An 18,473-nucleotide genomic window follows, 5' to 3' on the forward strand; every position below is an offset into this window, starting at 1 on the left:
AATATTTGGTGGTATCCCTATTAAAATATCTCCCCACTCAACCCTAAATAGTTCCAAAGGTGTTATCTCTGAGTGGGATCTATTGAATGTAACAGAAGAGGAGCTTGTACAAGAACTTAAAGACCAAAAGGTCATACAAGCTAAGAGAATTTTGACTCGTAGAGATGGCAGTCTCATTCTAACCCACAGTGTAATTCTCGCATTCAGTACTCCAAACTTACCAAATATTGCAAAAGCTGGTTATCTAAATTGCCATATCCGCCTGTATATACCAAATCCAATACGGTGTTATAAGTGTCAAAAGTTTGGACACTTTCAGGCAACATGTCGAAGAAATACAATATGCCCAAAATGTGGATCCCAGGATCACACTCAAACAGACTGTACTGCTACATCTCCAGTTTGCCCTAACCGCAGGGAAGATCACCCTGATTATTCTAGAAATTGCGAGTTTAGCATTAGCATTAGTAGAGGCATATGATGCGAGAAAGCAAGCTTATTCAGCATAAGCCAAAAAAAAAAAAAAAAAAAAACCACCACTACTCCCATTTCACCCCTCCATTCGTTCGAAATACCTGTCCAGCTGAGCCTTAAATTTGTTTAGGCTATCAACTTCAACAACAAGTGATGGAAGTCTATTCCACAAACCAACTGCCCGCTGGCTAAAGGCAAATTTCCGCACATCTATCCAACATCTGTCCTTCCTCAATTTGAATTTATGCCCTCTCAGGTGATTATTCTGAGCAAGAGGAAGAATCCCATCGGCATTGAGCATGCTTAAACCACTCAAGGCTTTATACACCTCTATCAGATCACCTCGCCGATGCCTAGTCTCCAGACTCTGTAATTTGCAAAACTTAAGCCTTTCTTCGTAAGAGCAACCCTTTGTTCCATTGACTAATCTTGTTGCCCTTCTCTGTACTCGTTCCAGCAGCTCTACCTCCTTCTTGAAATGAGGCCTCCAGACCTGTATACAGTACTCAAGGTGTGGCCTGACCAATGTCTTATACAAGGGAATAATCACATCCCTATCCCTGCTAGAAAAATTCCTGTATATCATTCACAATACACCATGAGCTACTCTTGCAGCTCGTCTGCACTGCTCAGAGAACTTCATATCTGCCTGCACAATTACCCCCAGATCCTTTTCATTCTCTACCACTGTCAGCGCAGTACCACACAGTTGATACGTTGATCTGGGGTTACTGTTTTCCATATGTAGTACTTTACATTTGTCAATGTTAAACTTCATTTGCCACCTCTCAGCCCATCTGCTCAACCTTTCCAGATCCTGCTGCAGCAGCATAGCATCAGTAGTGTCCTTAACAACCCTGCCAACCTTTGTATCGTCTGCAAACTTGGACATTAAGCTTGATATACCATCATCAATATCATTTATAAATACAGAAAACAACAATGGACCCAACACTGAACCCTGAGGAACTCCACTAATAACAATAGTCCAAGTTGAGCAGTGTCCATTGATTACCACTCTCTGTCTTCTGCCACTCAACCATCCCTTTATCCATAGCAGCAATTTGCCTCCAATGCCACACTGCTCCAATTTGTGCAGCAGTCTTCCATGCGCAACAGTATCAAAAGCCTTTCTAAGATCCAAATATATAATGTCAAAGTTATTCCCTGCATCCATTTCTTTTGTGACTACATCATAGTATCCAATAAAATTGGTCAGACAAGACCTGCCCTTAACAAAACCATGCTGTGTCTGAGCTATAACTGAATTCTTGTCTAGATGATCCTGCAGTGCTTCTTTAACCAGTGCCTCCATTAATTTTCCTGGAACCAAAGTTAAACTAACAGGTCTATAATTACTTGTGTCAGCCTTTGATCCTCCTTTGTGAATTGGGGTTACATTTTCACATCTCCAGTCTATGGGTACCTCCCCTGAGTCCAAAGAAGCTCTCATAATTATGGCTAGGGGTTTGCTTACTTCCTTTGCTGCCTCCTTTAATATAACTGGATAGATCCCATCCACCCCGGGTGCCTTTTTTATGTTTATCCTCAACAATTTCTCCTCCACTTTCCTCTCAGTTATTAGAAAATCATCTAGCTCACTGCCAATGTTTACTTCACCTACGACATTCCCCTTCCTGAATAACTCCTCATGTGTGAATGTAAATGCAAAATACTCTTTTAGATTGTTAGCCACCGAGCAGGATCCTCAACTGTTGAACCATCAACGTCCAGTGGACCAATCTGATTCATCCCTTTCCTTCTTGAGGTTAAATAGGTAAAGAACTCTTTTCTGTTTTTCTTTGCATCCTTTGCCAAGGATTTTTGTAGTCTGCCTTTGCCTGCCTAATCTCCTTTGTGACTTGGTTACAGACCAACTTATATCTATCATAGGCTTCCATGTCACCCATTAATTTGTATGTATCCCATGCATTTTTCTTCTTTGCCATATGTCTCATTAGTTCATCTGACAACCATTTAGGCCTGAACCTTGAACAATATTTCTTGGTTGGTATGTAAAGCCTAGTAGCTTCCAAGATTAGTTCCTTGAATGCTTCCCATTTTGAATTTGCTGTTGGTAACATCATCAGTTGGTCCCACTGTATAGAATTTAAATACTGTCTCAGGCCATCATAGTTGCCTTTACGAAAGCAAAAACCCTTCCCTTTACCTCTGATGGTAGTTACCTCCTTGAGTAAATCCCACTTCAGCACACTGTGATCACTGCCACCTAGTGGTTCCTTTATGTGCAGATTCTTAATGCATGAAGAATCACTACTGATAATCAGATCAAGAGTATTACTCCCTCTAGTTGCCTCCCGAACATGCTGGTGTAGAAAACAATCATCCAATAAATCCACAAAAGCCTTGCTAGTGTGTGAGTGACCAGCCCTCAAATTCCAGTCAATATCTGGGAAATTAAAATCTCCCATTATAAGACACTCTGATTTACTGGCCCACTCTATTTCCCTGTACAGTTCCTTATTATACTCATCAGAGTCATTAGGCCTATAGCACACTCCTACTCTCAATTTTGATCTCCCAATGATTATGCCACACCAAACTGACTCCACACTGCACTGTCCAGCGATGTCGACTGGCTTCACTTCCTTGGTTTTTATGTGTTTCTTAACTAATAGCATAACCCCTCCCCCCTTCCTATCCTGTCTATCCTTTCTGTAGACGTTGTCCCCAAATTGCAGTTCTGCATCCCTTATATCTGTGTGACACCACGTCTCTGATATCCCAACAATATCTGCTTTCGATGTTTTGAGCAATACCTCAAATAAATTCATCAAATTTATTTACTAAACTCCTAGCATTGGTGTACACGCAAGTATACCTGCACCTGTTTCTATTCTTAGCTACCCTAACACAACCCATGTGTTTACTTGTACCGCAATGACTTCCAGCAGTCTCTGAAATATCCTGCATCTTGTTTTTCAGGCTTCTGCTCATTCCAATAGAAGCAGTGCAAGAATCTCTTTCACCTCTGCCAGTGGCTACTGTTAATCTCTTAGTCTTTGCCTACCCCCACCACCTGCCAGTGGCTACTGTTAATCTCTTAGTCTTTGTCTCCCCCCAAGCTAGCAGTTTTCCGACCCACCTGACACTGCATCGATAGCATCAGCAAATATTCTTGCACCCTTTCTATTTAAGTGTATCCCATCCCTGTAGAAGCAATCTCTCCTGTTAACAAGTACAGTCCAGGCTGAAAAAAATTCTACCCCTTGAGCCTTGCACAATCTTTCCAGGGCCGAATTGTGGAAAGATTTATGGAAATATGTTATGGAGTTATGTGGCCGAGTTTTTTTCCAACTTTCCAAAATTGGAAAAAAAATACAGAAATTTAAAGTTGAAAATAAAGTGACATCAGGAAGCGAGACGACAAATACTGAAAGATACTACTGCACGTACATATGCAGATGTTACAAAGAAATATCGTTCAATTGCTACACAAACCAATGACTCAGTTCCACCGAACATATCACTTGCTGAATGGACTAGAGCTCAGCTTTCAGTTCCTCAGCCATCCTTGAAGCAAAACAACAGAGACCAGACTTGTAATACTCCAATTTCCATCCCCACCACTAGTGGCATCAAGTCATGAAGTGAGACCAGGATGACAAAGGCTGAATTTTCTACTAAAACCCAAATTAATACTGCAGAAATGGATACAGATGACAAAACTCAACAAGAACCTATATTAGAAATTCATGCCGAAGAAGTTATGGACACTGGACAACCTACCTACCTTTCCTAAAAAAGATAAAATTAAAATAGATCGCAATAAGCGTACTGCCTCTAAAAGGCAACCGGATCATCCTATCACCAAAACTAAATAATGAAGTGCATTTTACAATGGAATTGTCGAGGACTACGTACTAATACAGATGAACTTTATGACCTAATCCGAGATTTCAATCCAGCAGGCATTTGTTTACAGGAAACATTAATTCCACAAGTGACCCCCTCAATAAAGAAATATATTTTGTACAGGAATGACAGGAATGCAGCAACTGCAGCCCATGGAGGTGTAGCGGTTTTGGTATCCATTACTAATCCGTCTAGACAAATCCCCTTAAAAACTAATTTAGAAGTTGTTGCTGTAAGAATAGAAATTGGAATATCTTTATCTCTTGTTTCTATTTATCTTCCGCCAAACCAAACGTATATACTCAGAGACTTTGATGAGCTCCTTGCCCAGATACCACTTCCTTTTTGTTTGATGGGTGACTTTAATGGACACCACCCATTAGGGGGAAGTCTCCATATGGATAAAAGAGGGCAGCTAATAGAAACATTACTGGACAAACAAAATCTAACTCTGCTGAATACCGGTGCACATACTCATGTTCATTTTTCCTCGGGAAATACTTCAGCCATAGATCTGTCTATCTGCTCCCCCGCTCTGTACCCAAGTATACATTGGGCGGTATTGGATAATCCCCACAATAGTGATCATCTTCCAGTTACTTGTAAATTCCAAACTACCCCCACCACCTATCCGGAAACTCGCAGAAGATGGAAATTTACAAAGGCAAACTGGGAAAAATTTTCCTTAAGTACAGTTTTAGAAACCAGTCAATAGATGAAGCTAATGACCATATTACTAAACGGATACTAGCAGCAGCTGACAAAGCTATTCCTCAGTCTTCAACTCATCCACGCAGGTGCAAAAACTACTGGTGGAATGATGAATGTAATAGAGCAAAAAAAGAAAAGAACAAAGCTTGGAATATTTTCCGCAAGCATCCCACTATTATTAACCTTATAAATTACAAGAAACTAAATGCTAAAGCACGACAAATAAGAAGGAAAGCCAAAAAAGATTCTTGGATTCAGTTCGCTTCCACTATCACCAAAAACACCGATACTAGATTAATTTGGAGGAAAATCCAACATCTGAATGGCAAATATCCATTGTCATCCTCTCCAATATTGATCTGTAATGGACAGGAACTGTCTTCCTCCAAAGACATTGCAAATGCTTTTGCTAAAGCTTTTGTAAAAATTTTAGCAGCAAATTCATCTGGTACTTCATTCCAACAAATTAAAGTGGTAGCAGAAAGGTATAAGTTAAATTTCAACACCGGTCTGTCTCTTCCATATAATCAGCCTTTTACTATATCCGAGTTAACGGATGCTCTTAACAGAGCACCCAATAGTGCAGCTGGCCCTGATGGTATATTTTATATTATGCTAAAGGCCGACCGGGCTAGCCGAGTGGGTAAAGTAACTGCCCGGCAACCCAAAGGTCGCGGGTTCGATTCCCGCCTCGGGCTTGGATCAAAGTACTGCAAAAACCTTGGGAGGTGCAATATGGCCACAGAAGCCGATGCGCCAACAACTACCAAATCAAATCAAAAATCAAAAATATTATGCTAAAACACTTGAATGATACTGTTTTACAAATTCTTTTAATATTTTTTAACAGAATTTTTGAGGAACATGTTTATCCTCGCTCTTGGAAACATTCACTTGTATTAGCCATCCATAAACCAGGAAAAGACCTCTCTAATCCAGGAAATTATTGTCCAATTTCCTTAACTAGTTGTTTGGGAAAAACACTGGAGAAAATGGTTCTCAAGCGCCTCACCTGGTTTCTTGAGTCACATAACATCTTACATAAAAATCAGTATGGCTTTCGGCAAAATAGATCTGCATTAGATATGATGGCCAAAGCAGAATCAAACATCAGAAACGCTTTTGTCAGAAATGACCACCTCGTTATGGTAAGTTTCGATTTAGAAAAGGCCTTTGATACAACATGGCGTTTCGGTATTCTACGGGATCTTTACACCTTTGGTCTACGAGGCAGGCTTCTTTTGTTTATTCAGAGCTTTCTCCAGGGCAGAACCTTTCAGGTTAGTCATCTAAATGCTCTTTCTAGAATTCATATACAGGAGGAGGGGGGTCCCTCAAGGATCTATCTTGACTCCTACGCTATTTTTAATAAGAATAAACAATATCATCCATGATATTCCAAGCACAGTAGAATTATATCACTATGCAGATGACCTCATGATTTCGTGCCAAGGAAAATCTATAAATTCTATTGAGAGATAGCTTCAGATCTCAATTAACAAAATTGAGCAGTGGATGTCTCGCAATGGCTACCGCTTATCAGCACAAAAATCTAACTGTATTCATTTCTGTAAAAAAACGTAAGATCCACCCTGAGCCTGAACTGCATCTTAAAAATTTCACCATACCTCTTTCCAATAGTATCAGATTTCTTGGCCTAATCCTGGACAATAAATTAAACTTCTCACAACACATCACATATCTGAGAACCATTTGCTTAAAAAAATTAAATATCCTCCGAGTACTATCTTCATTGACGTGGGGTGCTGACCGATACACTCTGCTTCGACTATATCGGATATTAATCCGATCTTGCTAGGATTATGGAGCTCCAATCTATGACTCTGCCAGGAAAAGTGCACTAACTCGGCTAGACACTATCCATCACAGTGCCCTAAGAATTGCTTTAGGAGCATTCAGAACATCCCCTGCAGAGTCTATATATAGATGCACACGAACCTCCACTCCATCTTCGGAGGAAAATGTTGATCCTCGACTATGCAGCAAAAATACGGAGTCTTCCTTTTCATCCTATCTCCCCATACTTATTTGAGCCCCAATGGACCACATTTTATCAAAACAAACCTAACGAAAACAAGCCTATTGGGATAAGGTTGCTACAGTTAACACAATGTTGGAATCTAGACGTGGGTAATGTCTTTCAGGAACTGAGCAATCACGACCCTCCATGGTCTGATTATACACTGGTCTGTAACTTCTTATTCCAACAATGGGGGGAAAGGCAAGCAGCAGACCTTACCATCAGGAAACTCCATGCTGCACATGTAGCAGAAAATTCTCGGTGTCTTCAAATATATACCGATGGCTCGAAAACAAGTACGACAGTGGGCACAGCTGCAGTTTCTTCTATCTTTTCTACTTCTGTGTCCCTTCCAGTGCAGCGTCTATTCTGCTGAACTGTGGGCGATTAAAAAGCTCTGGATCACGTAATTGATTTGTCCAGGAAGCGAATTATGATCTACTCTGATTCTCTGAGTGCAATAAAATCATTGAAAAATCCATCTGAACCAATCCACCCCATCTTGAAGCAAATTAGATCACAGATTATTGCGTTACAAGCTGTAAACCAATCAGTCAGTTTCTGTTGGATACCAGGTCATGTAGGCATCAAAGGAAATGAATACGCAGATCAAGCCGCTAAACATCCAATCATTGCAAGATCTCCTAACTACCAAGTGCCATATGCAGACTACAAATCAGTCATAAAAAACGTGTGTGAAGATCAATGGTTGCAAATCTGGCAGGCTCAGTGTGGCAATAAACTGCTTAAACTTAAACAGGAACCTAAGTTGTGGCCATCAAGCATGTGATCAAATAGGCAAGAGGAAGTGATCCTGTCTAGGATGCGTATTGGGCATACGTATCTAACCCATATCTATCTAATTAAGGGGGAAGATCCGCCTATTTGTACATTTTGTCAGACTACACTTATGGTGAGGCATATTATAATAAATTGCAATCATTATAATAATTATCGAAACAAAATTTTCAAATTGCTTTCACATCTGCAAGAACCTTTGACATTACCCCATCTGATTGGAGACAATGCAAATCTAGCTGAGTTCTTTTATTTCTTAAAGCAGACGAGATTATTTTACAGATTTTAACTGGTAATTGCACTACTGAATAGAATCAGGCACAATATGGCCTTAGCAGCCCTTGTGCCATTAAACATGTCAACCAACCAACCTGGATTGGTGTGCTTTTGCAGTCATATTCGATGAGTTTGAAAATAAACCAAAGTGGTATGTTGTAGTTCAACTTCCTCCAACAGATGGTGCTACAGAGATTGTCTAGTTGACTGGGAGGTTGCAAGTAACAACCAGTTTCATTAGTAGTGTTAGTGTTCTATGTCACGATTTTGCAATGGAGCAATGAACAAATTACAAGTTTTGCTTTAAACTGGGAAAATCTGCAACAGAAATGTATGAAGTGTTGAAACTGTTAAGTCATACCAGTGTGTTTGAATGGTATAAGTGATTCAAAGATGGATGTGAGGCTGTTCATGGTGACCCAAAAAGTGGGCATCCGTCAAACTCTCAAAATGAGGGCAGTTGCAAAAGTTTGGGAAATTGTGACAACATATAGATGGTCATTTGACCCTCATAATGATGACTGATAATATGAATAAGAGGCAATTAAATTCTGCATGAAAATTTAGGGAAAAGGAATGGCTGTGCAAAATTTGTTCTGCACAGCCTCACGGATGAGTAGAAACAAAGTGTCATCATGCAGACTTTATCCAGACTTGACAAGACAGTCCTAATTTCCTCAACTGTATTGTCACTGGAGATGAGTATTGGATGTTTCTGTATGACCCAGAGACTAAGCATCTGAACACCCAGAGAATAAGTATCTGCACTTGTTGTGAAGACATTTCTGATGAAACATGGAATTTTACAGATCGACCATCTGCCCTACTCTCCTTATCTAGCACACTCTTTCCCAAAGTGAAAACTGCCCTCAATGAAAGAGATTTCAGGATGTTAAGGACATAAAGAAATACGTAACCTTCAAACTGGACAACACCTCTTTGTGTGCCTTTGCTTGACTCTCTTCAGAAACTTTTATAACAGTGTATTAAGTGTGCATTCAAACAGGTGATGATGTCTTTGAATAAAAATAAAACCATTTTTGATCTCCTTCACTTTGTGTTCTTTTTATTTTACCAGTCCGGAAACTTTACTGCCATACCTCATATGTTGATTTTCAAATTTAAAGGCCATTTACCTATTATAATTTTTGTAAACACTATGAGAATGTTATCAGTGCTTTCAATTTCTTTTTGTCTTCACCCTTTCAGAATGCATTTTGTTGGAGGTGTTAGCATTAACAGTACACCAGAAATCTATAGTACAAGTATTCGTGATTTGTGTGAATTTTATCTACAGAATTACTGCAGTTATCCTTTGTTCATCAATACAATGGGATGGACTATAGGTGAGTTCAGTATTTATTATTTAAGAAAGATTGATATTTTTGTGATGATCACATAACATATTCTCCTCTTTTTAAATGGTAATGGTTTATGTTAGTGTTCACAGAGGGTCTGACTCTATACATAAGCCAACTTATGTATGATCAGGAGCTTCTTTTTTCTCATTATGGCCAAGGACAGACCTTAATATGAAGTATTAGCACAAAAAATGAAATATTTAAACATAATGTATAAGCAGTCTACTTAATTTGAAAATGCCAATCTTGTTTCTTTTTATATACTCTGATACAGTCCCAAAGTGGCCAGATGAGTTAGCAGCTTCATTTTAACTGCTTTTGATTGCCAGTATGCTAGCACTGCAGTTTAATGAGTTATGCACTTTTTGTGGAAACATATGAGCTGAGTCTCACATGTGCAAAATTATATCCTTGTATTACCCCAGGACCAACCACAGCTAGCCCTTTATGTGAGTCAAAAGGTTTAATCTTGTTATAAATAAAATTGAATAAAATATATAAACCAAGAAAAAATATTTTTAATTTAATAAATTTATATTTGGTGTGAAAAATATAAAATTGCAAATAATTTTTTTTTGAAAGATTTTAAATTCAGTAGTTATTATGATGATTCATTGAAACAAAATTAAAATGTTTTGGCACTACTGGCATAATATGAAATTGCCGTGGAACTTATTGAATGACCTTCTGGCAGGATCAGGATAGTTACTAATGCCTGCTAATATCAAATTATATGTTCTGCACTATACAGGAAAAGTGTAAGAATAACAGAATTCTTGATTTGGTTAATTCAAAATGTGAAGTTGTCATTCGGCTGTTAAAACATTTATGTTGATATATCTGTTTATCAACAAATTTGTTTGTATATAATTAAGCAAATTCTATTCTTGGAACATATGCAAATTTTTTAACTGTGTGAGTGATAAAGTGTAATTAGACTACATCAATTTGTTTTTAATATATTTTTCTATACTCTAAAGCTGAGTGTTACTTTGTATGCTATAATTTTCCACACTGTTGTACATATTGAAAATTAAGCTATTTTATGTATCCTTTGCCAATATAGATTTGACTCTGGCAGTTAAACAATAAAGTAGATGAAAATAAAGTAGCACTGTACAAAGTATACTTAAGATAATATGACTAGCACTTTTATCTCTTCAAAACTGTCATAATGAGCATTGGCATTGTTAAATCCAACAACTTCATAACAAGTTGCTGAATTTAACACATAATGTGGGTTGCTTATAACATGGGTGTTATTTCTTTTAGGAATTGCATCATTTTGAGATAGTACTATATTTAGCAAATAAAAAAAAAATAATAAAAAAAATGTGGTTGGTTGTACAAGATCACTCAATGTCATTAGCACTTTAGCAAGAAACTAGGACGGGTTATATACTATTCCTTAAAATTACAGCATAAGTGTCATTTTGTAACATGGCAAAAAAATATATTCTTTCTTTAAGATTTGCAACTATTTATATTCTATATACTTTAGGTGCACATTCCATCATTAAATATACAGAGTGCTTCAAAAGCATATGCAAAATATTCAGGACTGTGACAGTTGGTCGATAGAACAGTTGATTGACAGCACAGTTCATTATCACTTGATATGTTACATGTATCATGGAAAGCAGTGATTATTAGCCACAATATATTAATTTTTATATTGCATTTAATTCAGAAGTAGTCGAATACAGTGAAAATCTATATTTACATTATTGGTATATGCATTTTCCTGCTATTTACAACATTGTATTTGGTCTCATTTATTTGAAAAATAAATTGGACCAAATAATATATAAATATGCTTTTAAAATTTGCTTGTTAAATATTCTACTGAAAAAAGTTTCCTGCAGTATAAACTAGATGATGATTATTTATACCAACATGTTAGAGAAAATAATAGTGTCAAAAATATCCTAGACCTTATCCTTATGAATCAGATGATATCACAGGGCTTACAGTACAGGAACTGTTGGCAAGTAGTGCTCATGCAGTTTGTTCGTTGGTTAGATGCAGTTTGTTAGATGAAGAAAAATGTTGCAGTAGTTAAAAAAGATAAAAGCATGTGTTTTAATTTTGAAAAATGGGACTATGACAGTTTAAGGCACTACATGGAATCTATGAATTGGGCAGATTACAGGGGAAGGGTAAATATATTAGAATTACAGAATAACTTTAAAACTATAGCCACAGAAGTGTATATACCATTAAGAAAATAAATAGAGCATAAGGAGGATTCCACCATGGATGAATAACAAACTCATCAGTTTAATAGAGCAGAAAAAGATGACATGGAAAAGAGTAATAAAAAGCACTGAAGCCTATAATAGCTAAAAATGGATCTGTAACAGTAACACAGAAAGGTTAAGCTGGCAAAGGCAGATTATGAGAAATTGCTAGCTAAGAGAGCAAAGAATGGGGACAATGAATTTTTTATGTATGAATACAAAGAAGAAGAAGACAAATCAGATTGGACCTCTGTGTATGTGGGAAAGTCTTAGATAACTCAGATAACTAAAGCCCCTGATGTTACTGACAAATTGAATAAGTACTTTGCATCGATGCTTGCTGACGAAAGACCCTTCATGGTGAGAATAGTCTGTGTGAGTGAAGCTGGAAAGCATGAAATTAGCAATATTGAAAATTCAGAAGATTATTTATTAGAAAAACTTTCAAGCTTAAATGGAAGTAAGGCTCCTGGAATTGATGGCATATACCTAGTAATTTTGAGGAAGCAGCCAAGGAATGCATCGAACCATTGATGTTAATTACGAGGACATCGTTGGACTTGGGAGAGATTCCTTTGGATTGGAAAGTGCCAATGTATTGCCAATACATAAAGGCAGTTCTAAGAGTGAAGTTAGTAACTACAGACCGATTAGTCTGACTTAAGTGGTAGGGAAAATTTTGGAGGGAATGATTAAGAGTACAATCCAGGGACATTTAAATAGAAATGGCATTCTGAAGGGGACACATCAGGGTTTTGTTAAGAAAAAATCATATTTAACTAACCTGGTAAGCTATTTTGACACTGTAACTCATAAGCTGGATCTAGGGAACAATTCTGAATTAATTTATTTGTGTTTTAGCAAGGACTCAGTCCTTCGAGATTACTGGCAAGATTTTAAGATGGAGCGCAGGATTGTGGTTGCAGGGCAAAAGGCAGGGGGTTGTGATTAATGGATATTCAGATTGGTGTAACATCAGAAGTGGGGTCCCAAAGGATTGGTTATTGGACCATTGTTGTTTCTAACTTTTATAAGCAATACTGATAAAGGGATAGGGTGGGTGATGTCAAAATTTGTAGATGATGTAAAGATTGAGAGGGTTGTTAATGATCAGTGCCAAGCAGTACTTCTTCAGGATGGCTTGAACAGACTTCAAGATTGGTCAGAAAAGTGGCGGCTATGTTTTAATGCAGCAAAATACAAGTTCTCACACTTGGGGTATAGCAATCCCAAAATAACTTATACACTTTATGGGGTTGAATTAAAAACAGTAGAAAAAGAAAAGGATCTGGGAGTTATGATATGAAGTTCTCTGGGCAGTGTAAAGATGTGGCCAGGAAAGCCCATGGTGTTCTTTGATGATTATCAAGCAATAGCCTGTAGAGATAGGGAGGTCATGATCCCACTATACAAAGGGTACTAGGAAAGTTTTGCAATATGACGCAACAATGAATCACAGGAAGCTGCTTGTTGCTGCATGTTGAGACATGTTCATACGTGCATAGTAGCCGCCGCGCCAAGTCGATGGGCTCAGTTATTCATTAGTAGTGAGAGTGAAAAGTGCTTGCGATGGCATCGTGGTCACGAAATGAGATAAGGACAGTTTTGCGGTATAATTTCGTGCGTGGTTTAACCATAGACCAGTGCTTAGAAGAAATGACTCTTGCACTAGATGATGATTTTCCACATCGTACAACGATATTCAGGTGGTATAGAGAATTCCAAAGGGGAAATTTCACTCTGGAGGATTCTGAGAGGTCGGGAAGGCCACGAACGTCAGTTACGGAGGAAAACGTTACTGCTGTGTGGAAAATGCTTGACGAAAACAGGCGAGTGACCTACCAACAGATAGAGGATACTTTGGGCCTAAATGCACCAGCAATTCGTTCGATTCTGCAAGATCATTTGCACGTGAAGAAACTTTGTTCTCTCTGGGTGCCGCATCAACTGACTGAAGAGCAGATGACACAACGTGTGACTTGGTGCCGGGAGATGTTAAAAAAGTTTGATAAGGGACAATCTCGGTATGTGAACAACATCGTGACAGGTGACGAGACTTGGCTGTACTATTACGATCTGCCGACCAAGGCTCAAAACAAAGTTTGGGTCTTTGATGATGACGACACACCCGTAATTGTCAGAAAATCCCGATCTGTAAAGAAGAAAATGATAGCTGTATTTTTCAAATCGAGTGGAATTGTGGAACGTGTCGTTTTGGACACGCAGAAGACAGTCACAGCTAAGTGGTATACTGAACAATGCCTGCCTAAAATCATTGGATCTATGAAGAACCTGCGGCCAAAGTCAAGAATGGACACCTGGTACCTCCATCACGAAAATGCTCCTGCTCACCGTGCCAAAGCCTGTACCGAATATTTGACCACGACAGGACTGAAACTTCTCGAGCACCCTCCCTACAGTCCAGACCTTGCTCCCTGCGACTTTGCACTGTTCCCGCATGTGAAAATGAAGCTAAAAGGGAGGCGGTTTTCCAGTGATGAGGACCTTCTACGGGCTTGGGACAACGAGTGTGCTTTACTCCCTAGTGAAACTTGGCAGAACTGGTTTAAAGATTGGTTTCGGAGGATGGAGAGGTGTATTGAATGTAGAACACGTACTTTGAAAAAATTAAATAAACAAAGCTGTATTGCAAAACTTTCCTAGTACCCTTTGTATAAGGCAATTTTAAGACTGCACTTGGAATACTGTGTCAAAATATGGAGACCTCATCCAGAAAAAAACATCGAGCTTCTTGAAACAGTCTAAAGATGGGCAACCCCAGGGTGAGGTCGGCAAGAGGGTTGGCTATATGCGTAGACCTTGGTTATATTGGCTACATAGCTTGGCAGTCAGGTACTTCAGAGATGACCTGATTAAGGTTTGTAGTGCTTTGAAAGGGTTTAGTAACGTGAATGAAAGCAAAATTTTCACTATTATAAAGAATTCCAGAACTAGGGGACATAAATTCAAATTACAGGGGAAGAGGTTTAGAGTGGATTGCAGGAAGTTTTCTTTTAGTCAGCAAATTATTGATTACTGGAACAAGTTGCATCCATAGGTAGTTGAGGCTGACACTTTGCAGAAATTCAAAGGTCAACTGGATAGTTGCCTATGTGAGGAGAGAGAGAAGCACATAATCTGTTTTCTTATCTGCAAAGGCTGTTCAATAAAGAATCATCATAATTTTTTTTTTCACAACATACCTTTATTATCATCATCCTTTATTATAAGTCATCCATATTTTAATGGTCCTTTTTGGATTAGGCATGATTTGATGAAATGTACTTACTCCAATATTTCTGCCATTCTTCAGAAACATTATGGAAGCCATTTTTTGACATGTGTTTGAAATCGCCTTAATGTCTTTACTTCTGATGACTGGAGGCATTTTCCTCACAGCTCCTTCTTTTAACTTTGGAAATTAAAAAAAATTGCAGGGTGCAAGATCAAGACTGTAGGCAGATGAACATATTTGACATTAATACTGTCTGAGTAGTTGATGGCACTAAGTATTGTGCAGGTGATGCACAATACTTAGTGTTAGCTGCATGCAATTGCGGTTGTTTGCAATGAATATGATCCTGCAACATGTGCAATACAGTTCTGTAGTAAGGTCCCGTGACAGTTGTATGACATGTTAAACCATTCTTTGAATGTCAACAAAAGAGATGATCATGACAATTCCTGCAGAAGCCACAACTTCTGCTTTTTTTCAGTATCAGCAAAGGCATAGATTTCCAAACAGAGCTTCATTGCTTACTATTTGGTCAAAATGAAGCCATGTGTTGTCTGCTGTTATCACCTTGTGCAGAACCTTGCCATCTTCAGTAACATCCATTGCAGCTCCAGACAAACCTCCATTCAAACTTGCTGTTGCTCAGGTTTGAGTAGTTTTGGAACCATGCATGCACAAACATATGTCATATGCAAATGATAATGGGGAATACCATTCGTGCTTTCTACTGATATTCTCAACATCTCTGCCAGTTGCCTTACTGTTATACGATAATCTTCTCCCTGAAATACAGAAACAGTGTTTATGGTTTCTGTGGTAACAGCAGTTGGAGCTCCAGTACTGCTGATTTTTGTGATTGAATCATGTCCATCTTTAAACATTCTAAACCACCTATGAATTGTGCTATATGGAAGCATTGATTCACCATAAGCCTCTTAGCATTTAATATGCTTCAACTGATGTTTTCTGAGATTAAACAAAATTTGAGATCAGCATACTGTTCCTCACATGTCACATCCATTTTTATATAGGTGAAGCTGAACAGGCATAAGGTTGACTGACCACCATGCATACAAGTCAGCTGTGCAGTTGCTGTGTGATATAGCTTGGTTTGGTCTTAAATTCCACAGTGGGAAATAGCAAGCAATTACAACTGTTCATGAAAAATTATGATCATTCTTTATTGAACAGCCCTCATACTTTTAGAAGGGGCACTGCAGGAAAAGCCTCTGGTTTCCTTGCACTATATGGCTAATAATTTTTTTCTTCTAGTCTATTAATAGAGTAGAGGAAGAAAACTAATTAAAGAGTAGTCAAATATAGTGCAGCTGTTTACATTATTAGTCATTGTGTTTTGGCTCCATTTATTTTCTAAGTAATGGGACCAAATAAATGTTTTTAAAATTTGCTTCTTAAGTATGCTTCTGAAAATCCAAGTTGCATGCAGTTTAAGTTTTTTTTTTTTTTTTTATGTTAAAGAAATAGAATATGAAATTTCAATTAATTTCTAAAACTTTTAACTGAATGTTTTGCCAACACTTGCATATTCTGGTTATGTGTACAGTTAATTCCATCAGCTTGATTATATCTCCAATATAGCCTGTGCAATAAACACTAGTCATTTTGTATGGAAGTTAGTCTGTTGGTTTTATGTTACTTTACTTTTATCACTTTGCAAAAGACAACTAATTTGTTTTCGATTTTTTAAAGTTTTTCAAAAATTATAAAAGAGCTAATACTATTTGGCCTTATTCAAGTTATATGAAATTAGAAAGGCTGACTTGTTTTTTATTGTATTTTTTAAGGCAGTAGAATTTAAAATGCACAGTTAATGAAATAGTCTTAAGTTATTTACATTCACACGCGAATGTAAATACAAAATATTTATTTAGTTTGTCAACTGCCCGAAGGCGCCTCCATAGCCAGGTGGGCAGGAGCAGCATTGCTTAGCACACGCTTCTTGATCAGACCAGGGTTCGAGCCCATGAACACCTAATACGGAGGATGCGGAAAGGTCAGGAAATGACCACCGTATATCCCCGGAGCAATATGGCCTTAGTTGCTAATGCTCCTAAAAACCAAACAACAACAACCGTCTGAACAGGATCATCGATAGTTATTTCATTCATTACTTGACTAATGTGGTTCATCCCTTTCCTTCTAGCAAGTGTTAACATAAGCAAGAATGCTTTGTTACTTCACTTCTTAGGAAAGAAGTGTAATCTGCCTTAGCTTGCTTATCCACCTTTAGTAACTTGATCAAAGACTAGTTTATAGTTACTGTAAGTGTTTCCCATGATAATTTATAATCATCCCATGCATTTTTGTTTTCCACAAATCTCATCAGTTCATTTAGGCCTACGCTTTGAACGGCATCTGTTAGTTGGCATAAAAAGCATAGTAGTTTCTATTACCTCCTTGAATGCTTCCCATTTAGAATTTACAGTTGTTAATATTATCATTTGGTTCCAGAAAATTTTAAAAACTGTCTAAGACCATTATAAGCATCTTAATGGAAGCAAAATCCCTTCCCTTTACCCTTGACTTTAGTTATATGTTAAGTAAATCCCACATTAATAAATCATGATCACTATACCTAGTGGTTCCTTTATTTGGCGATTCTTAATACATGAAAAGTCGCTGCTGATAATCAGATCAAGATTATTGCTTTTTCTCATTACCTCTTTAAATGCTGCTGTGCAAGTAGCCATCCACAAGTTCCAGTCAATATCCAGATAGTTAAAATCCCCCATTATAAGACGTTTTGATTTGTTGGCCTACTCTGTTTGTCTGTATAGTTGATCATCTTTGTTGTCATAGTCATTTGTCCTGTTATACAGTTCATTTTTATTTTTCTGTGCATGCACATTAACATTAGTAGAGGCATACGATGCAAGAAAGCAAGCTTATGCAGCATCAGCCAAAAAAAACCCCTCCCATTTCACCCCTCCATTCGTTCCAAATTCGTCCAGCTCAGCCTTAAATTTATTTAGGCTATCAACTTCCACAACAAAAGATGGAAGTCTTTCCACCAATCAACTACCCACTGGCTAAAGGCAAATTTCTGCACATCTATTCTACAACTATCTTTCCTCAATTTGAATCTGTGCCTCCTCAGGTTCTTAATCTGAGCAAGAGGAAGAATCCCATCAGCATTCAGCTTGCTCAACCCATTCAAGGCCTTATACACCTCAATCAGATCACCTCTTAGGTGCCTACTCTCCAGGCTCTGGGATTTGCAGAACTTAAGCCTTTCTTGGTAGCACCCCTTTGTTCCCCCTCACCAATCTTGTTGCCATTCTGTGTACTCGTTCTAGCAACATGCTGCACCAAACTGTTCAAGACTGTCTTAAAGTGGCCAACCACATCAACCAGATGCATTGCCTTAAATTCTGTGTGCTACATAACTTCTCTCCCATCCTGTCTCTCCTTTCTGTGAAAATTATATTTACCATATTCCA

The 18,473-nt window shown here is 38.0% G+C and overlaps 1 protein-coding gene across 1 annotated transcript in view; it reads left to right on the plus strand.

Moving 5' to 3' along the window:
- LOC150086833 (polynucleotide 5'-hydroxyl-kinase NOL9) overlaps positions 1 to 18,473 on the plus strand; it is a 176,081-nt gene that overhangs the window by 101,817 nt on the left and 55,791 nt on the right. Inside the window, exon 7 of the mRNA XM_090371608.1 lies at positions 9,386 to 9,522. Coding sequence (XP_090227734.1) covers positions 9,386 to 9,522 — 137 coding nt within the window. The remainder of the gene's footprint in view (positions 1 to 9,385; positions 9,523 to 18,473) is intronic.

This window comes from Mastigoproctus giganteus, chromosome 4 (genome assembly GCF_048544385.1).
Source record: "Mastigoproctus giganteus isolate SK-2022 chromosome 4, ASM4854438v1, whole genome shotgun sequence".
Lineage (NCBI taxonomy): Eukaryota > Metazoa > Arthropoda > Arachnida > Uropygi > Thelyphonidae > Mastigoproctus > Mastigoproctus giganteus.